Raw genomic sequence first — 21430 nt, 5'->3', positions numbered from 1 at the left:
TGCAAAAATCCCATCCGTTAGAGTTCCCATCCCACTTGCTGTTAATATGTCGTGGCCACTCTATCAGTTAGATGTCAAAAATGCATTCTTGCATGGTGATCTGCAGTAGGAGGTTTATATGGAGCAGCCTCCTGGGTATGTTGCTCAGGGGGAGATGAAGAATGATGTCTGTAAGTTGAACAAGGCTTTGTACGGCCTTAAGCAATCTCCCCGTGCCTGGTTTGGGAGATTCAGTGAAGCAGTTGTAAGGTTTGGCATGACTTAGTCCGCTATGGACCATTCCGTATTCAGCTCCCAATCCAAGGATGGTTGGATATTTCTGGTTGTCTATGTTGATGACATTATTATTACTGGGAGTGATAGTGCAGGTATACAAAGCCTGAAGGATTTCCTTCAAAAAGAGTTCAGCACCAAGGACCATGGTCGCCTCAGATATTTTTTAGGGATAGAGGTAGCTTACTCACGTGAAGGACTATCTCTGTCACAAAGAAAATATGCTCTAGATATATTGGAGGAGACAGGTCTGCTGGGTGCAAAGCCGGCTGAGACACCCATGGATCCTAGCATCAAGATTTCTCCTGATCAAGGAGAAATTCTAGAGGATCCAGGGAGATACAGACGTTTAGTTGGGAAGCTAATTTACCTCACTGTCACACGCCCAGACATATCCTACGTTGTTGGTGTAGCCAGCCAGTTCATGAATACAGCACGGACATCACACTGGTCAGCAGTCACTCAGATTGTGAGGTACCTGAAGAAAGCTCCTGGTAAAGGATTGATCTTCAAGAAACACAAGCATATGAGAATTGAGGGATATTCAGATGCAGATTGGGCAGGATCACCAGCAGATAGGAGATCGACTACTGGCTACTGTACCTTTGTTGGGAGAAATTTGGTTTCCTGGAAAAAGCAAGAAACAAGATGTCGTATCAAGATCAAGTGCAGAAGCAGAGTATAGAGCCATGGCCTATACAGGTTGTGAGTTGATCTGGTTGAGATCGTTCATGTCAGAGATTGGACTTCCCTACTCATCTCCTGCTTCACTTCACTATGATATCAAGTCCGCCATTCACATCTCACAGAACCCAGTATTCCATGATAGGACTAAACATATAGAAGTAGATCGCCACTTTATCCGTCACAGAATTCAAAAGGGGGAGATATGCACAGTGTTCACTAGATCAAATAAGCAAGTTGCCGATATGTTTACCAAACCTTTAAGCAGAGTGAGATTGAGCAACTTATGTAACAAGATGGGGATGTATGATATATACACTCCAGCTTGAGGGGGAGTGTTAAAAGTGGGTGTGCACTCATGTGGGTCATTTTGGTCTTTTTTCATATAACCTAACTCATGTATATATATAATACATATTAGTGAGGGATAGGTGATCGATCATCTCTCTCTCTCTCTCACAGTTACACCTCTCATCTGATTCTCTACTCTCTCATTATCTCTCTCTTTCTCTATCACACCATGTAGGGTTTCAACAATGACGTTTAAGGAGTCCCCTTCTACGACCACATTATCCACTCTATTAGATGCCAAAAGTTTTATGCCTTGATGAGCCGCCCGAATCTCGGCTTCCGATGCATCTGCCACTCCGATAGGCCCCGCAAACGCCCAAATTATTTCCCCTGATCATTTCTTAAAACCCCCCCAATTCCGGCCGGTCGGGGATTGCCCATGAGTTAAAACACATTTTGCGCATGTTATATCAGATTGTTGGATTGCCCAAGAGTTAAAACACATTTTGCACATGCTATATCAGATTGTTCTATACAATATAACATACTCTATTTCACAATCTGAATGGTTTTTCTCAAGTTACGTATAATATATACTAAGCATGTTACTCTTTCTGTTGTCATCCGTCTTTTTTCCAAGAAAAGTTTTTTTCTGTTGTATTAGGGTAGTTTAGTCATTAGGGGTGCAAGTTTGGCCCTGTCAGCCCTGACCCTCCCTGAGCCCGAACAGGGTCAGGGCTGGATTTTCCAACCCTGAGGGCGGGTCAGGGTTCAATTTTTTAGACCCTGACTCAGGTCGGGTCGGGTTCTGGGTTAATGCCTCGGGTACCCTGACCCGGCCCGACCCTAAGTTTTCTATTATAGAATTGAACCATCTGTGCTTGTTTCTTTTGCTAATGTTTTCTATTATCTTGGATTGATGTTTCTTTAGATTATTATTATTAATTGTCTCTGTTGCCCGTCATGCTGTTGAATTCATATTGTCTTATTTTGTTCCCTTTCTCTGTTTATTGATCATTTTGTTCTATATGATAAGTGGTTGCTTTATTTTTGGCACTCTTAACAGGTATTTGCACTAGGGTCAATTAGGGCCGGGCCGGGCAGGCCCTGCCCAATCAGGGCCAATCAGGGCGGGCCAGGGCCAGCACTGAGCCCTGTAGGGCGGGCAATGGGTTGAGGTTTTTCGGCCCTAACTCAGGGTCAGGGCAGGTCAGGGCCGAGAGAATGGGATCCAAGGTTGGGCTAAGGTTTTGAAAAACCCGACCCAACCTGACCCTGTTGCAGCCCTATTAGTCATTATTTGTAGTCTTAGGGGTACTAAAGTCATTATACACATGTTGCCCCTATTTGGGCCTATATATACATCATTTACATGAGGAGCTCCCTAGTAGATACTCTCCATATCTCTACTATTTTGCCTCTCTTCTGACCCTAATCTCATTTCTAACATGGTATCAGAGCTAAGATCCTAAGGGAAAGAAAAAGACTCCATCTCTTATCCATCTCTCATCCCACGCATCTCTCTTTATATCTCGCACGCCGTATCCCTCTCCCTCTCTCATGCGCTACCCCCACCCCAAAACCCTAGCTCCCATCTCTGTCATCTCTCTTTTCCATATCCCTATTCCTTTTCCATCTTCCCAAAACCCACCAAAATGTGAATCCCTAAACCCTAAACCTAAATCCATAACCCTACACCTACATCTCTAAACCCTAAACCCGAGGAGGAGTGGCATTGTCCGTGATTCTGTTCTTCGTCTTCTTCATGTTGTTTTCTCCTTAATCTATTTCACCACTCTTCAAGTGCCAGTTCCATTCTTCAGTTGTTTCTTCTCTTCTTGTTCGTGGCGTACCTTCTACGCATTCATCTTATTTTTCCGGCTTTATGCCTTATCTTCACCGGGTTTCCCCATTGCTTGTCGGTTTACCAAGCGAAGGTTTCCCCATTGTTGGTCGGTTATCTTCTTCCTTTTCTTCTTCCTCTCTTCAGGCGACGATGTTCATTCTGTCGACCTTCTTTCCAAACGATGATGTCCCCATCATTGGTTGGCTCTCTTCAGGCAACGGTTTCCCCGTCAACCTCCCTTTAAGCGACGATGTTCATACCGTCGACCTTGTCTCCAGACGATGGTTTCCCCTCATTGGTTGGTTATCTTCTCCCTCCTTTTCTTCCTATCTTCAGGCGACGATGTTCATGCCGTCGACCTTATCACCAGACATTGGTTTCCCTATCGTTGGTTGGTTATCTTCTCATTTTCTTCTCTCCAGGCGAAGGTTTCTCCGTCAATCTTGTCTCCGATGGTTTCTCCATCGGTGGTTATCTTCTCTTGGTGTTATGCTACTTAACTGATGTCTCTACCAACCAGTGCTATTTCGCCGATGTTCGATGTGCACACCTTCGGTGTGCCTATTTTGCTCGTTGTACCGTTGACAGTTCCTACTATGGCGCCTCCATTGCTCGTTGATATACGGATTTGTTCGTTGTCCTCTCATTCAGGGGGGGGGGGGGGGGGGTCCTGTTTGAACGCTCTCGCTATTGTGCTACTTAAGGGGGAGTTGCTCTTTTTTTATAGCTATTGATCTCGATGATGTTCACTATGGTAGTTACTACTTTTATTATGCTTTTCATTATGTATTCACCACACCAGCATGAGGAGTGTTATACCAAGCTGAATGTGTGTATGAGCTTATTGTACTTTTTTGTTATTTTTAGCTGGTTGTTGTAGTCTCCTTTGTAGCAAGCTGGAGTTCCATAGTATATACACACATGTTGCCCTATTTGGGCCTATGTATACATCATTTACATTACGAGTTTATGGCCGGCTGCCAACCTGACACCAATCTCCTCCTTTATCCTCTTAGCGATGCGCTGCATCGGCGCCCAGATGTAGTGTTAAATGAACAAGGGTCCTTGCACCTTCATGGGCCGGTGAAAGGCATGAGGAGGCGAGTCCTGGGCCGTCACTCCCTTAGTGACGCACCACATCGGCGCCCGGGTGTGCCGAAAAATGGGCAAGGGTCCTCGCACCCTACTGGACTGGTGCGGGGGGCGAGGAAGCTAGTCCAAGAGAGTAGGATTCGTTTAGTAAGTTATAACATAGGTTCACTAACAGGTAAGCTGAGAAAATTAGTTGATACACTGAGTAGAAGGAGAGTTAATATAACTTGTCTTCAAGAGACTAAATGGATAGGAGAAAAAGCTAGGGAAATAGAAAATACGGATTTCAAGTTATGGTATAGAGGTAAGGAGAGGAATAAAAATGGTGTAGAGATCATAATAGAAAAGAGCTTAAGAGACGAGGTTGTAGATGTTAAAATAAAGGGTGATAGAATTATTCTAATTAAATTAGTATTAGGTGAATAGATGATTAACGTTATTAGTGCGTATGCCCCTCAAATAGGATTAAATGATTCTGTCAAAGAGGCAATTTTGGGACGACATGGATGAAGTAGTCCAAGGAATACCAAATGGAGAGAAGTTATTTATAGGAGGAGATTTAAATGGACATGTGGGAAAAACAAGTGGAGGTTTTGAGAGGGTTCATGGCGGATTGGGTTTTGGCAATAGGAATGAGGTAGGAGAGGATATTTTAGGGTTTGCAGTGGCATATGGTTTGATGTTAACAAATACTTTTTTTAAGAAAAGAGATTCACACTTGATAACCTTTAGCAGTGGCACCAACTGTAGCCAGATATATTTTCTCCTCACTAGGGGGACAGAGCTGCTTGTAAAGATCGTAAAGTCATACCCGGTGAGTGTTTAGTCACACAACATAGGCTGGTGGTGTTGGATATATGCATCAAACGTTGGAGGAGAAAAGATAAAGATGTTAGACATCCGAGGACTAGGTGGTGGGATCTCAAAGGGGAAAAACTAAAGATGTTTAAGGATAGACTGCTTAAAGAAGGACCTTGGAGTCTTGACGAGGGGACTAATATTATGTGGAATGGGATGTCTAGTTATATCAGGAAAGTGGCTATGGAGGTACTCGGAGAATCTAGAGGAAGTGGGCAACCGTCTAAAGACATATGGTGGTGGAATGAGGAGGTCCAAAAGGTGATTACGTCTAAAAGAGAGTGTTATAAATGTTTGCATAAGTGTAGAAATGAGGAGAACATTGAGAAGTATAAATTGGCTAGAAAAGAAGTTACGAAGGCAGTAAGGGAAGCTAGAGGCACATATGAGGATTTGTACCACAGGTTAGGGAAGAAAGAGGGTGAAAATGATATCTATAAGCTTGCTAAGATGAGAGAAAGGTAGAGCACGGACTTGAATCATATAAAATACATAAAAGACGAGAATGAAAGATGGTTAGTAAAAGAAAACGAGGTTAAAGAGAGGTGGAGAAGTTACTTCGATAAGTTGTTTAATAGAGAACCTGTAGCGAATTTGGGAGAACTTGATAACGCTTTTAATGATACAAACAAAAGGTTTGTTCGTAGAATCCGAACATCAGAGGTAAGAGTAGCTATGAAAAATATCACATGAGGTAAGGCTAGGGGGCTTGACGATATTCCTATTGAGACTTGGAGATGCTTGGGTGATGTGGGTTTGGTTTGGTTAATTAGATTATTTAACAATATTTTGAAAACTAAGAAGATGCCTGATGAGTAGAGGACGAGTACATTAGTGATTAGTCCCTATTTATAAGAATAAAGGGGATATTCAAAGTTGCATCAATTACCGGGGAATTAAGCTAATGAGTCACACCATGAAGCTTTGGGAGAGGGTAATTGAGCATAGACTAAGAAAAGAGACTAAGGTGTCAGAGAATCAATTTGGCTTCATGCCCAGACGATCGACTATGGAAGTTATCTTCTTGATTAAGCGGTTAATGGAGAGATTTAGAGAAAATAAAAAGGACCTTCATATGGTTTTCATTGATTTGGAGAAAGAGTATGATAGGGTTTCCAGGAGTGTTATGTGGTGGGTCCTTGAAAGGAAAAAAAGTGCCTACTAAATATGTTGATGTGATTAAGGATATGTACGATGGAACAGTAACTAGTGTCAGAACCACAGATGGCACGTCTAATGAGTTTCCAATTACAATAGGACTGCACTAAGGATTAGCTCTAAGCCCTTATCTTTTTACGTTAGTTATGAATGAACTTACGGAGGCTATCCAGGATGAGGTGCCGTGGTGTATGTTATTTGCAGACGATATAGTATTAATCGACGAAACCAAAGCAGGAGTAAATGCTAAGTTAGAGTTATGGAGAACTACTTTGGAATCCAAAGGTTTTAGACTGAGTAGGAATAAGACAGAATATATAGAATGCAACTTTAGTAATGTAAGGAAGCGGGACGAGGATGTAGTAAATATGACTCGACAAGAGGTACCTAAGAGGGATATCTTTTGCTATCTTGGTTCAATTCTACATAAGGAAGGAGAGATTGAAGAGGATGTTAACCATAGAATAAGAGCAGGTTGGTTGGTTGAAGTGGAAGCTTGCCTCAGTAGTTCTGTGCGACCGTAAAATCCCTACCAAGTTGAAGGAAAAGTTTTATAAGACAGCTGTGAGGCCAGCCATGTTGTACGGCTCAGAATGTTGGGGCACCAAGAACCAGCATGTGCATAAGATGAGTGTAGTGGAGATGCGAATGCTTAGATAGATGTGCGGCCACACAAGGTTAGATAGAATTTAAAATGAAGACATACGTAAAAAGGTGGGCGTGGCACCAATTAAGGAGAAGATGAGAGAGCACCGCTTAAGATGGTTTGGACATATACAACGTAGGCCTTTGGACGCTCCGGTGAGAAGAGGCGACTCGTGCCAAATTGATGGAGTAAAAAGAGGTAGGGGCAGACCGAAAACAACTTGGGTAGAAATAGTGAGGAAAGACATGATAGCTAAGAACATAACGAAGAACAAGACCTTGGATAGGATAGAATGGAAGAAAATGATCCACGTAGAAGAACCCAACTAGAGACAGGATTAGAGCCGGGTAGATTCCTTCTTAATGAAATTTTTCTAAAAGATTCATTTAGCCGACCCCAACTAGTTTGGGACAGAGGCTTTGTTGAGTGAGTTGAGTTGAGTTGAGTTGAATTGAGTTGAGTTACATGAGGAGCTCCCTAGTGGAGACTCTCCGTATCTCTACTCCTCTTCTTCTTCCTCTCTTCTAACACTAATCTCATTTCTAATATTTTCCAAAGACCATTCACTGGTGCACAGGTGGAATCGGCTGGAATGTGGAGTGTTGGTTGTGAGGGGTGCTACACAGAGGTGAGAAAGCGGGAAGATTTCGCCGGAGATTCTTGGATCTTTCGCTCCAAGGACAAAGCCGAGCACACTGGACCATATGCGAGCTGGGGGTCACCTCCATTAGCCTAATTGAATAGCCATCCGATCTCCAACACGTGGCCCCCGCCAAAGGCATGCTGAGTGGTCACCACCTATTGGTCCCCGTAACACTCACCTTCCCGCAAGGCCGTGCCGCACGATCTTGTCCGCCACCTCACAAGTGCACACTGCCTCATAGGAGCGGGTTACATCACCAACCGCTCGAAAAGGCAAGAACCTTCTTCTAATGACATCTAGACCTTGTACCTGTTGCATCAGAGATCGTGCCTCGCTCTCAGGACATCCAATCAGCTGCACCCCACAATGATAATACACCATAGAATGTCATTATCACCTCTCGGTGAATAGCATCACAACACATCGCCATTACACCAAACCACGGAATATAGAACGTTCGCCTATAAATAGGAACCCCCCTCTCCCAACTAGGTAACACGTTCTTCTCCCTGGCTAAGCTCTCATTCTGTTTATCTCTTCACTGACTTGAGCGTCAGAGGGTTCCCCAGAGTCAAAACTCCGGGTGGTCCCTAACCTGTTGTCTATGGGTACAGGTTTCAGGTCCAGCTTCCTTCGCATTACCTGTATCCAACGGCGGTTAGGATCAGCATCATCTTAGTCATTTGATTGTACAAACAATTTTGAGCATCATCATAATGCTTTCCAAGAACTTATTTCTGGGTTTTTTCTTTTATGGATTTTCTTTTTCTTTAGTTTGGCTTACATGAATTAACATCCTATCCTAGGATTTTGCCATTTCAAAAAAAAAAAAAAAAACATCCTCGGATTTTAAATTCTATAATTTAGCTCTGCCTCCTTCAACGATTCAAGAATATCTCTTCTTGATTATTCTTGTTCTTTTTCTCTGTAACCCTATTACAACGCCCATTAGAGATTTTCTAGTGGTAAGTGGCCGTTATTTTTTGGGGTGTTACAAGGCAGCAGAAAAGGGTGCGACTAAATGTGGGAGCGTCGCCGGTGAGGGATAATACCAAGCCATTGGTTTTCGGGTTGCCGAAAACTACAAATCTAAAAGAAACAACGATGAATTGTCAAAACGGGTTCGCTCAAGTGAGGGAACGACGACCTTCTTCCGCCCAAGTGATGCCTTTGTCTTCAAAACGGGCTGATTGGCGACGACATATTTTCGGCAAGTCGATGCCATGGGAAACAATCCCTTGTTCATAATTCGAAACCGTCAAACTTTATGATATGAAACACCCAAAACCCTCAAACTCCTCGATCCAAAGCCTTGAGATTTTCTCAATATGAAACCCCCAAACCCCATGCTACTATGAAACCCCCAAACTCTATGATGTGAAAACCTCAACTCCATGATCTGAAACCTGAGATTTTCCACGATCTGAAACACCCAAACGCCATGATCTGAAACCTGAAACCCTTAGATCTAGAAAAAAAAATGGGTATGGCACCCTTATTCTAGTTGGTTGCCACAGAGATTGAGAGTGTGATGCTGGCCAGAGAAGGGAAAGAAGACGAAAGAGGGGAAAAGAGAAGAAGAGGAATAAAAGAAGAGAAGGAGAAAGAGGAAGAAGAAAAAATTTGAGGGGAGAAATCTCAATCAATTCAATTCATCAAAAGCTAATAATCCCTAATTCATGAGACCTGTATATAGGCAATTGAAATAAAATTCCATGGAAAATAAATAAATTCTCTAACTCTAAATAACATGAAAAATAAAATGTCTAAAAGTAAATACCATGAAAATAAAAATCCTGAAAACTAAATAGCATGGAAACAAATCCCTAAAAGTCCTAATGGACAAATATGCCACTTATTAGGCCTACAATCCGCATCAGAGAGAGCCTGTAGCCTGATAAACAAGAATTTTAATTTCTTAAAAAAAGAAAAATGGGTTCAAGAAGGTTTTTTACTTTCCTTAATTTTTAATGAAAGTCTTTCGCCTAGAATTTTAAAATTCAAATTAAAGAGGATTACCAAACCTCTGATTTTAATTTTTTTTAAATAGGTTTTTTTCCAAGTAAAAACAATCCATCGATCCAAACATGCCCTAAAAGTCCTATTGGCCAAATATGGCACTTATTGGGCCCTACACGTTCCTACAATCTTCATTAGAGCGGGGAAAGATAACCAAAGAGGAGGAGAGAGTGGTGCATAGAGGATGAGGAGCAGAGACACGGTCAAGTCGAGGAGGCGCAATGCACTTGAGGAATGTTGAGGAGATTTTGATTTCTAAATAACTACTTCTAAACAGATTTTCAAATCAAAACATCTCTTTTTATTTTGTTGATTTATAAATAAGTTGAATTAGCCTCAAATCAAATCTGACCACCAAAAGGAGGGGGCGAATGCTAGATTTGGATTTAAATTTCCAAATCCAAATCCAAGAGGCCAAATTTACAGGATCCAAACGGGCCCTAAACAAATTTTTCAATTTTGTTGAGAACAGCTATCGGTAGCTGAAAAGCTGCAGTCCAATAGAGATGATATACTTTTAGGACTGATTAAATTAATTCCAATCTACAAGTATGAGATAAAATGGGTGGATTTCCAACTTTCTGATTCACTCTGAATTTTGCCATTAAGGGCAAGGCAATCCACTTTAGGTTTTCATGGAAAAACAAAGAGGAAGGCACATATAACAATTTGGAGGAGAACCTACATTCATGCTCAGATATTGAAAAGTAATTTTCGAATATTCAGAAACACTATGAGGAACAGATAACGAAATCACAGGCAAAGATTTCCCCGTAGTATCTCTCTGAAATTTCCTTTTCCAGGTAAGAAATCAGCACTAATGGTAGCCTCAAAGAAATGTCTCTCCTGCTAGAAATATGATTGATCTTATCCATGCTATGGCGAAAAGCCAAGGCAAACCATCAAATAAAAGTACATGAATTTCAATGTAAGAGTTGCAAGGATTAATGAAGGCCTATATGATAAGCTTCTTATCAAGAGAAAAGGCAAGTCATCAACTAAAATCACATGAATTTCATGGAAGAGTTGCAAGGATTGAATAAGGACCGCTATGATTATATAGAGTACAAAGTCATCGGTGTCGAGTTCTTTCCTGCCAGAGGGGATGATGTGGAACACAAGCCAAAGATTACTCTCCCTGTAAAGGAGAAATACAACCATTACATCAGAAGAATGGCCAAAAAACAGACTTGAAAAGTGATGTCAATTTGTAGAGCGGATGACATTATCTAGTGGGTCACACTTGTCCATACAACTTGGAACTTAGAGAATTCCATCCCTTGATTTATCTAAGAATTATCAAATATTTTATCAGAATTTAATGAGTTTGGATATTATGGTTTGTATGCATATACAGCAAAAAAACAGGGCAGTATGTAGACTTTTTTAATATTGTAGGAATGTTGGAATTTGGCAAATTCCCTTTTGGGTTGGTTTGGGACATTTGGTGATGATAGGTTATGGGCTGAGATTCATTTGGGTTTACAATAATGTTTTATAGGTATTAAGCAATCGTACTGGAACTATGAACAGTTCACTGTGTTTTTAATTTTATATGGCCAGAAGCTTTTGCAGTGCTAAAATTTTATTGGAATGATTCTAATCCCCTCTCCTATTGTCTCTCTACTAGTGTTGATTAAATCTAGTTTTGAATAGCTATACTTTCACTTGCTCGATCATTTCCATGCATCACTATTAATAAGGTTCCCTGCTGGCAGAACATACAGAAAGACGAAAAGATATGACCAAGTTGTTCCCATTTTTTGTGTTGCAGTCTAAAACTCCAGTATATTATACTGTGTATGAACATGAAAGCTAACACAAACTAACTTAAGGGGTAAGAAGCAACTGAAAGTTTAACGACAAGAATTGTTCTCTAATTTGGCAAGCATAAAATAGATTCAAATATGGCTAAAAAAATCATTGATGCAAGAGAATAAAAGTAGTGAATCAACTTACAACCTGAGTAGACAGGGAATTCTACCCCAAACTTCGGCGATTTCCAACTCATGCAGACCTTTACTCTTACCATCACCACCACATGTAACTTTCTCAATAGATAAGATAACAAATTCACAAAAGGTGAAATTATCAATTGCATATATCATAAGATAATAAAGAATGCATGCTACACAAGCAGCACCAGCATCACATTCACACCCAATTAAACTGCTCGTAAGAAGATAAAATATTTGGTAAAGTAGCAGTCTCATTTCTCATCTAAAAGTTGCCCAAGACTTGGGTTTCCTGGTAAAGTGGGAACAAATAAATGTACAAATGAATGTAATATGTCAAGAGTCACTAGCTATCAATACTTGACACATAAGCTGTCTTCTACACATTGAACGAAGAGCAAATTGCTTGGATATAAAAATGGTTTCCGGATAGTTGAAAAATGCAGATATACTCAAGAGATAATAAAATCAGGTTGACTGACATTTCATGACAAATGCATGCATTCCTCGTGAAAAAACTGGATCGGTATTATTTTTAAACTCGAGTAACAAGGTAGCAATGCAAGGTAAACAATAAAGCTATGAAGACTAACAGATAGCTTATGCCAGGCTGAATAGTGCAATAGTTTTTACTCAGGATTAGATTGCGAAAGTAAACATAAATAGATGGACATTCTCATTCCATGCATCAAAAGAACATCAAGCCTTGACAACAAGTTGCAAGATATTATGAGCCCTAATAACCAGGGTCATCTCCTCCTCAATGTTAATGATGACAGGGGAGACAAAATGGACTCATTGAAATCATCCATTTACCTTTGAATGTAGCAGCCAGCCTCTGCAGAGACATAATAAAGATAAGTACGGATTGGGTTCATAGGTTTGAAAGAAGGAAATAAAACTAGCTTAAATGACTCAGAATTGAATTTATATATCAGAAGATTGATTAACAAAACCCACATTCTGAACCCTATTTTTGGTTATTCAAAATTATTTAGGCTTCCAAATGCAAACAATTCTCAGCGTTCTCCTCGCCGGTTGGGGGTGTAAAATTTGTTTCCTAAGAGCAAGCTCCATGAGCTCTTTATGACAAATTGCACGTTTCATGGCTCACTTCTGATGATTTTACAACACTCAATGGTCCGTACTGTAAAAAAAATACTCGAAAGCATAACATCATTCAACTAGGCAGTCTTGGCATCCTTTGGTACAAAACATGGATTTGGAAAGATATCCAATCCATCCAATGATGCTACTAATCTCATGTCTCATCCTTACGTTGAGCCTACAGTTATTTCAGATCTCGTGTTACAGCCACTTTCAAAGGAATGCCCAGCTAGCATTTGTAACATTCCAATAAGGCATCTTTTGGTTCCCACAGGGCATGTAACTAACTACAACATCTAACAGTAGCGTCATTACCACATCGAAGGTACATAAACCTGCTCTTTCAAATTTTGGGTAGCACTCTCAGTTGGAAAACCTCTCACAGCACCAATAGTCCATTGCGATATGATACCTGCCGCAATTGCAAACCTAAGCTGCCTCTCCAAAACATCCTGGTTTTCATACATCTCCGGATGTGTTGTCAGCTTTCTAATGATACCGGCAACAAGAGCATCGCCAGAACCAGTTCTATCACAAGTAAACGGGGTAATAAGTACGTCCTCTGTGCCAATCACCACTCCATCAAAAGTCGGGGTGTAGTAATGAATCCGAAGTGTTCCGTCTGTTACAAATAAGATCTTTATCTCACCATGCCATAAAGAAGAAATCTCCTCACGAGTATAATGGTAGTAATCACGCCGCTGCTTAGTTTGCTCAAAGGAATCTGCATAGTATTGAGGCCTGTAGTTTCTTTTCTTCTCATAATACTCCTCATCTAAAAGAAACTCTAGCTCTTGCTTTGAAACTTCAATGATATTTGCCTGGTTCCATGCTTTCTTTATCACCTCCCTTGTCTCTTCTGGAGATCTCCACAGAGGCAAAGGCAAATTCAAATCAAAGAATATCAGTCCCCCAAATCTTTTTGACACTGTCATCGCTCTGAAAAGGGCAGCGTGCATAGATGGAGATGTGAGAACTTCCGAGTTAAAATGGAAGATCCTAGCCTGCATATATTCATAACCAGAAAAGGAAATAAAAAAACAATAAAATTCAATGCAATGCAATACAAGAAATCCAATTCACAAGAGAATCACACCATAGGATTTTTCCTGAAACGTAAAATACTTGATCATAACAGTGCCATAGAAGGAAATTCCATTTTTCTCCAATTTTCAAATGCAACATTTCTTTTTCTTTAAATTCAGAAACTAATAGAAGATGCAAACCTTGCCTGAGTAACAGAACAACAGTTGGGGCTCTTATAATTAATGCTCCATAAATTTACAATCTCTTATATCATATTGCAAGACTAGGAACCACGATTGTTCCTACATTCGTAATTAATAATCTCTTATTTCAGATACATAATAAAGAAAAAATAAAAATAAACTAGTGATATAAGAAGTAAGAGAGTACCTTCTTAGAAAATGTTGTTCAACGTACATATACTTTACAAAACTATATGTAGGTACACCATAGGAGAAGGAAGAGAAAAGAGGAAAGAGGAAAGAGGAAAGAAAAGAGGTGTCAAAATTCACAGATCCTAATAGCATTTAATACCACTAGCATTCTGACATGATTGGAGGGTGTGCACATATAGTATGTATCTAACCAAAAGAGTATGAGACCGTCAACTCATCTCTCTCAAATGACAAGAAGTGTAAGATCGCTCATCTCTCTCTCTCTCTCTCTCTCTCTCTCTCTCTCTCTCTCTCTCTCTCTCTCCATATACTTAACAAAACTATATGTAGGTCCACCATAGGAGAAGGAAGAGAACGAAGAAAATAGGAAAGCAAAGAGGTGTCAAAATTCACAAATCCTAATAGCCTTTCATACCACTTGCATTCTGGCATGATTGGAGGGTGTGGACATACAGTATGTTTCTAACCAAAAGAGTATAAGACTTTCAACTCATCTCTCTCAAATGACAAGAAGTGTAAGATCGCTCATCTCTCTCTCTCAAATTACATATACTTTACAAAACTACAGGTACACCATAGAAGGAAGAGAAGAAAAAAAAAAAGAGGAAGGCAAAGAGGTGTCAAAATTCACAGATCCTAATCGCATTTCGTACCACTGACATAATTGGAGTGCGTGTGGGCATGTGGGCGGGTGGGCGGGCGTGTGTGTATTATGTTTATAACCAAAAGAGTATAAGACCGTCAACCCATCTCTCTCAAATGACAAGGAGTGCAGAGAGGCTGTTTCTGTTACTCGAACCCATGACCACCAGGTCACAATGGAGCAACCTTACCGTTGCGCCAAGGCTCACCTTCTTTTTCTAATTACTTAATATGCTCTAATATTTTATAGAAAAAGATGACACTCGAAATATAAAATATAAGAGCAGCAATTGTGTTTGTACCTCTTTCAACACCGCGAGGTGTACTTCGGACTTCAAAAGAGAATCCTCGGCGCATTCTCTCGAAGTTTCGACCCTCATCGTCCCATCCTTGAACCCAATCTTCATATACGAAACCGCAGTCTTCACCGAGGGATCAATCTTCACCGCGCGGGTCTGAACCTTCTCCTTGTTCATAGTATAAACCAACTCCTTCCCAAAATCATCATCCCCCACCTTCCCCATGAAGGCGGCTCGACCACCAAGCCTTACATGTGAGATTGCTACATTTGACGGAGGACCGCCCGGAGCCCTAACAAACTCCGGCGGCCTCCATTGGAGCCCCTTCCATGTGGAGTACATGTCAGGATGCATCTGACTTTCAGAAATCCTGACCGTCGGCACGAACTCTCTCTGTGCGGCTCCGAAGCAGCAGATCAACGGTGGATATTCGTAGGGGAAATCCATCACGTCATCATAGGTTTCTAAATCTTCTCCTTGGACCTCATTTTTGGTCTCTTTTGGTTCTGGTTTTTTTGAGCGCCTGGTTTTTGTTGGGGGTGAAGTATCAGTTGATTTTTTTCTACCTCTACGCGTAGTTTTCGGAGATTCTATAGTGCCATTTCCACCATCAATGCAAGCTCTCACCATTTGTTTTGCCTTCCATTTTCGAAAATTCAGGTGTCCGATTATCTCTGTTTTTGGAGAATTTGGCAGAAGAAAAGGGGGAAGAGAGTGCAGAGATGAAAGATAGAGATGAGATTGCGGTTGCAGAAACGCCATGAGACTGAAGGGGAGGGCTAGGGTTGAGAGAGAGAGAGAGAGAGAGAGAGAGAGAGAGAGAGAGAAGGTTAGGGTTTCTGCTTCATCTCCTCTCCAGCTTTGCTGATGTCTGCCGGTATTTAGGTTTTCTGGCTTATCTCTCTATTATTTCCCTAAGCTGTTTGGATAGGAAGAATTTTGGGGAAAAGTTTGGAGATGAAAAATATTTCTCCGGCTTATCCCTCCACTTTGCTTGGATTCCAAGAAGGAAAGGTTTGGAAAGGAAAAATATTTCTAAAATGTCGTATTTTTTTAGACATGTAAAGTTAAGAAAGAAATTTCCCTTTAAAATGTCGGCAGGGAAAATTTCTTAAGAAAAGGTTTTCCATCAGAAATCTATTTTCTTGCGGTTCTAATTTGAGGCAACTTTAATCTATGACGATGCCGCTCTAATTTAACCATAATCACCTCAATCACATCACCTCCCTCTCTAAATCGTGGAAAGAAAATACTTCCGCCATAAATGTTTTTATTGCAATCCAAACTAGCCTAAATGTTGAGAAAAACAAAAGGGCATAAATATCTTTTCCTACGGTTGCAACTCGAGTCAGGCAGGTCAGTTTTTTCATAACCCTACACTACGCGATAAACTATCCCGGGTCGGGTGAGGTCTTTATGGAAAAACCCGAGATTCATAAATATGACCCCATCCTGAATAGACCTTACCCCCAAATAGTTTCTTGGGTTGGGTCGGGTCAGATCCGATTTTTAAAGTTTAGCTTACTATTCTGATTAATTTCAAATCTTCACACAAAACTCTCTAAATTTGAGTTGTCAAGTGGATAGATATAAGAAATAAACTAATTTTTCATCTCACAAACTTTATCACTTCAATGAAAACAATTGTTCCAATGGACTTGAAAATAATTTGGCAACTTATTTAAGAAAATCATAGCACACCTATAAGAGTTGGGTTTCTTTTTTCTTTAAACCCTATTCGACCTAATTTTGGGTCGGAGCATGAAACCCAACCCAACCCAAGACCCATGATTTTGAAACCCGACCCATGTTATTTTCGGGTCGGGTAACCACGGGTCGGTGTAGACACCCCATTTTAGGTGAATCTTAAATAAGCTTGGTTAAATAAAAATCCTTCAAATAAATGAATTAGTGTCCCAAAATTGACTCTAGAGTAGTTTAGGATCCCAAGTAGGTCCATGCAAAATTTCATTGAAATCGAACAAAAATTACCTAATAAGACGAGCCAAGTTTGCATTGCATTGTCAAAAGGGGAGTGTATTATGTAGTAACCCAGCCAACTTATGCACTAGGGTAGAAAGGGGGGTGAGTTAGCCAAGTCAACATAGCACCTTAGCTTAAGATCTAAGCTACGTAGTAAAGGGGGGTGCATTATCTTGCCTAAACCCTTATTAAACTTTGTTTCCCTTGGATCACCCATCAAGCAAAGCAATGTTCATAAAAAATCCATTTTATAGGGACTGTCCAGAGAGCATGGGGGGTAAAAAATAATTGTTGTTTTCTATAAATAGCAAATTAGTGGAAGAAAATGGGGATTTTTTCTAGTTTCTTCTCAACCAGACGAGAGAGCTTTAGAGAGAGAGAGAGAGAGAGAGAGAGAGAGAGATTTTGGGCGAAATCTTAGGGCTTGTCTTTTCCGGCAATTTTCCGACCGGCGAACTTATCTTCTCTGGCCAACTTTCTCCGGCCTGCCGTTTTCCTTATCTTCTTCTTCTTCGTAACTTTTACCTCTTATCCATAGCTATTGTTCTTTCCCTAAACCCTAGATTTCTTAGTTATTCCTCTCAAAATCTTAGATTCAGCTTCTTTTTCATTATAGAAACCTTTGTTTTTGTTTTACAACCTATCCTAGACCTCAGATCTGTGAATTCCCTATTTTAATACGTTTTTTAACCTAGCTAAAGCTCGATCTAGGTCAGCTAAGTTCAAATTCCTCTTTTGATTGCTCAGATCTGAGCATCTTGAGTGGATTTTGATATTTTTCTTCTCTAATAGCATCATCAACATCGATCTCTGCTCTACGGCCATTTCCTCTCTTAATATACTTTGATCAAGCTCTGATTGCCGTGGATCACATTCCTGACTATTCTCTTCATCTATCCTCTCAAACATTTGGAAGTAGTAAGCAAATTTTGGCTAAACTCTCTTGAAGAAGAAGGTAATAGTAATTTAAATTGCAATAGATTCTAAGAATTTTCATGATATATGGTTTATTGTTCACTTGATGCTAGGAAGTTATAATTTCATTTAAATTACGGTAAAATTTTCTAGGATCTATAGTTATTTTTCCTTTAATGTTCATTTCATATCACATGGTGGTGATTTGTTGGAATTGATTGTAAATCAGTCATAATCTGTAGTAGTTTTACTGGAAAGATATTTTTCGATGATATGTAGTGACAATTTAACTAAGGATTTTTGAATTTTTTCATGATCTATAGTTTTTTTTCTTGATGATGCATATGATGGCATACGATTTTGTTTTTTATGAAAGTCGTAGTGATTTGTTCTCATAATTAGTGTTAACTTTTCTGTGGTGTTCATTTAAGGATATATGGTTATGATCTTGTAAAGAACTGTGGAAATTTTCATAATTTGTAATTATCTTTCCTTTGATGATCATTTGACTGTATACAGTTATGGGCCTACTTGACGAGTTGTAGAAATTCAGTAGTTTTTTTATAACTTATCTAATGATATATGGTCATAGTTTGTCTAGAATCTGTGTTCATTTGCAATTAACATTTAGAAAGAAGTTTAAGTGATAATATCTGCTTCTTGTTTGAGTTAACTTCATTGTGTTGAGATTTATTTAGTTTTGTATGAAAGCTTTTGGTAATGATAAGAGGTAAGATTTGAAATCTATATTTCAATATCTCAGTTTATATTTATAAAAGTCTACATTGTTCATTAATATGAAATTGGTAAAAAATCTTCATCATGTTAAAAAAAATTTGTTATGATAATGATGACTGAAAAATGCTAGTTGTTATGATGTGAAAGTTAATGATTGTTGTGACCACCAGTTCTCATTATTTTTTATTATTCTTCAAAATTCTATTCTTCAAAGAATCAATGTCTTTTTTTTAGTTCATTATAGCTCATAGCATTCATAGCAAATGTTTTGTTTTTTAGGCAAGTCAGGAGAATATCTTTAAGTTCTGATGCTTTATAGCAGTGAATTGCTTCTTTCTTCTACTTGCACGATTTGGCATCAATATGGTTTTGATTCAATAGTTGTCTGATACATATTGATTTGCAAAATTGATGGCAAGTATTCTATTGGTTTTAAGACCTTGCTTAATAACTCTACAAGTGACCCCAATGATCTTGAATGTATGTTATATTGTTAAAAGTTAGTTGGATAAATCATATGTATGATTGAGTATAAGCAGAGTCTTGTTTAATGGCTGTAAATTGTTTGGTGATTTTCAAAATTAAAATAGATCACATGAAATTTGCTGATTGCAAAATCCTGCTTAGAAAATAACACAAATAAGTGAAGTTGTTTTGGATATATTAGTATAGCCTGTTTGATGATCAAAGAGTGTTTGTCAATTTCAGAGATTGTAGCAAATTGTATATTTTGAAACCTCACTAGATGATTATGTGAGAGTCTGTTATGATGATTCTAAATTATGGAAAATTAGGGAAAAAGGAGCAGGGAATTATGATTAGAAATTGTAATGCATGTTTAAATTCTGCAAAATTCTTTTCATGTTCAATATGCATGATTTTTAATACTCTGAAATTTTGATATTGTATTGTGGTTATAATTGAGATTAGGGAACTGACATGTTACTCTTTGATATTACAAATTTTTAGTATAGGTTTGATTGTGTTTCACTGGTTATGGCTCTTCATTTTGTTCTTGCTTGCATATCTTTTGTTTCTTTTCTTGTTTCATTTTCTTCACTCTAATAGAAATGCTAGGAAGCTCAGGTTATTGAGATAGAAACAACTATAACTGTCAAAACCTTTCAGGTGTAACGTGGATTTCTACATTTCCATAGTTTAGTTGGATCCTATATAAGAATAATTCGGTAGTGCATTAAAAATATACAAGCTAGGACAATGTATCTTTTGGTTTGGTTAGACAAGTTGGATTCTGAAATAGTCTTTTTCATTCTTAAACTCATAATGTCCTTTGGTTGATAGAATTTGTTTTGAGATTTCTTGTTTGTTGTTTGAATGGGTACTTCTCATTGTTAAGAATTAATTGTTGGATACTTTGATGCTAAAATTTGAATGATAGTAGCAATTATGAAATCAGTGAGGATTGTGGGATTTTTTCACAGATGTGAGGGTTTCTGTTATCCTATGCTTGATGGAAAATGCATGTTTAGCTTGTTAAAATGAAGGATGTATAACTTGTTGTCAGGAAAAGTTCAAGTAAGTTTGGGAATTGATTTTGAGTGAGAGACTTGTCATCTATTAGCCAAAATATAAGAACATCTTCATGCTTCTTCATAATTCCCTAAAAAAAATTTCATTTAGTTTGAGTCAGGCTCTATGCATTTATCAATTAAGGAATTTCATTTTGGAATCAATAACCATTGGCAAAATTATATGAATTTTATCTTGGATTTATGTTCTGTTCTCTTCAACATACACTTTGTTCAAAATCTATAAAGCAGAAAGAATATTTTGGCCATTTCATGTGAGACTTTTTCTTTCAAAAAGAATAAGATTACTCACTAGTTGTATGGGTATGTGTATTTCCTTTTAGTGATACGTTCATTAGATTGATTAATTTTCACTTGAATTTGTCTTGGTTATCATATGTTGATCATAGGAAGGCTATTGTAAAAGACGGTAGATGATTTTGATATTTAGGCATAACAACTCATGTTAAATTATTCCTCATGGCTCTCATCACAATGCATGTTGATCCTTTCTCTTCTTTTTTTTTTTTTTTTTCCGGGACTTGTGTAGTCTTACCGATCTTTCTCATCTATCTATATTAGAGTACTAACTTAGTCTTTCTAGCTTATCCTTATTTATCATTGCAAGGGCAATGATATGGACACATGGAGCCCATTCTTTTAGGGGACTTGCTTAGTCTTTATGCATCCCCTCATTATTTCTCCTGTATGAGACTTGCTTAGTCTCTTAGATGTCTTTCTTAGTCATTTATCTTCCTATCATAGCAAGGGCTATGAGAGGGATACCTGGAGCCCATCCTTTTAGGGGACTTGTTTAGTCTCAGTAGTATCCCCTCATTCTCTCCTTTATAAGACTTATTTAGTCTTTTAGACATATACCCTTAGACACTAGTTCCTCTATCATAGCAGGGACAATGATAGGGATACCTGGAGCCCACCCTTAGGAGACTATCTTAGTCTCATTAGTAGACTTGCCTAGTCCCTATTGCTTGTTACCCCTTCATTAGAGACTAACTTAGTCTTTTAGTTTTCTATTTATCATTGCAGGGGCAGTGATAAGGTTACTTTGAGCCCACCCCCAGTTGTCTCATCTTCTTCTAGGAGACTTGCTTAGTCTAGTTAGCACCCCTCATAGGGTCATTAGTTTAGGAGTCAGTCATATAGTCTAGGTATCTTACCAGTGTCTCCCCTTCTTTAGCGACTAGCTTAGTCTTATTAGATTCTATCTCTTATCTTCTTGGGATCATTTATCATTTCAGGGATTCTAGTTCACCTATTTTGGGATTTCCCTTTAGCTTCAGGGATTCTGTCCTTAGTCTCGACATTCCGCC

At 39.0% G+C, this 21430-nt stretch overlaps 1 protein-coding gene across 1 annotated transcript; it reads right to left on the bottom strand.

The window, feature by feature from the left end:
- Positions 1 to 12248: 12248 nt before the first annotated feature.
- Positions 12249 to 15949, bottom strand: FLN1 (fructokinase-like 1). Its single transcript, XM_077366612.1, has 2 exons — positions 14938 to 15949; positions 12249 to 13576 (listed from the first exon to the last, which is right to left on the bottom strand). Exons 1-2 carry the CDS (start codon positions 15694 to 15696, stop codon positions 12884 to 12886), a joined length of 1452 nt encoding a protein of 483 aa, XP_077222727.1. The 5' UTR covers positions 15697 to 15949; the 3' UTR covers positions 12249 to 12883.
- Between the last annotated feature and the right edge of the window lie 5481 nt (positions 15950 to 21430).

The sequence above is a fragment of the Tasmannia lanceolata genome, unplaced genomic scaffold (assembly GCF_043159265.1).
Source record: "Tasmannia lanceolata isolate RefF3 unplaced genomic scaffold, GAP_Taslan_0.1 ptg000023l, whole genome shotgun sequence".
Classification (NCBI taxonomy): Eukaryota; Viridiplantae; Streptophyta; class Magnoliopsida; order Canellales; family Winteraceae; genus Tasmannia; species Tasmannia lanceolata.
The sequence above is the reverse complement of the archived record's forward strand: the minus strand, read 5'-3'. Positions and strand labels throughout refer to the sequence as shown.

Coding starts and splice junctions, on each gene's coding strand:
- FLN1 (XM_077366612.1), bottom strand. CDS start 15,696: ATGGCGTTTCTGCAACCGCAATCTCATCTCTATCTTTCATCTCTGCAC. Junction 13,577..14,937: donor ACCTCGCGGTGTTGAAAGAG/GTACAAACACAA, acceptor GAATATATGCAG/GCTAGGATCTTCCATTTTAA.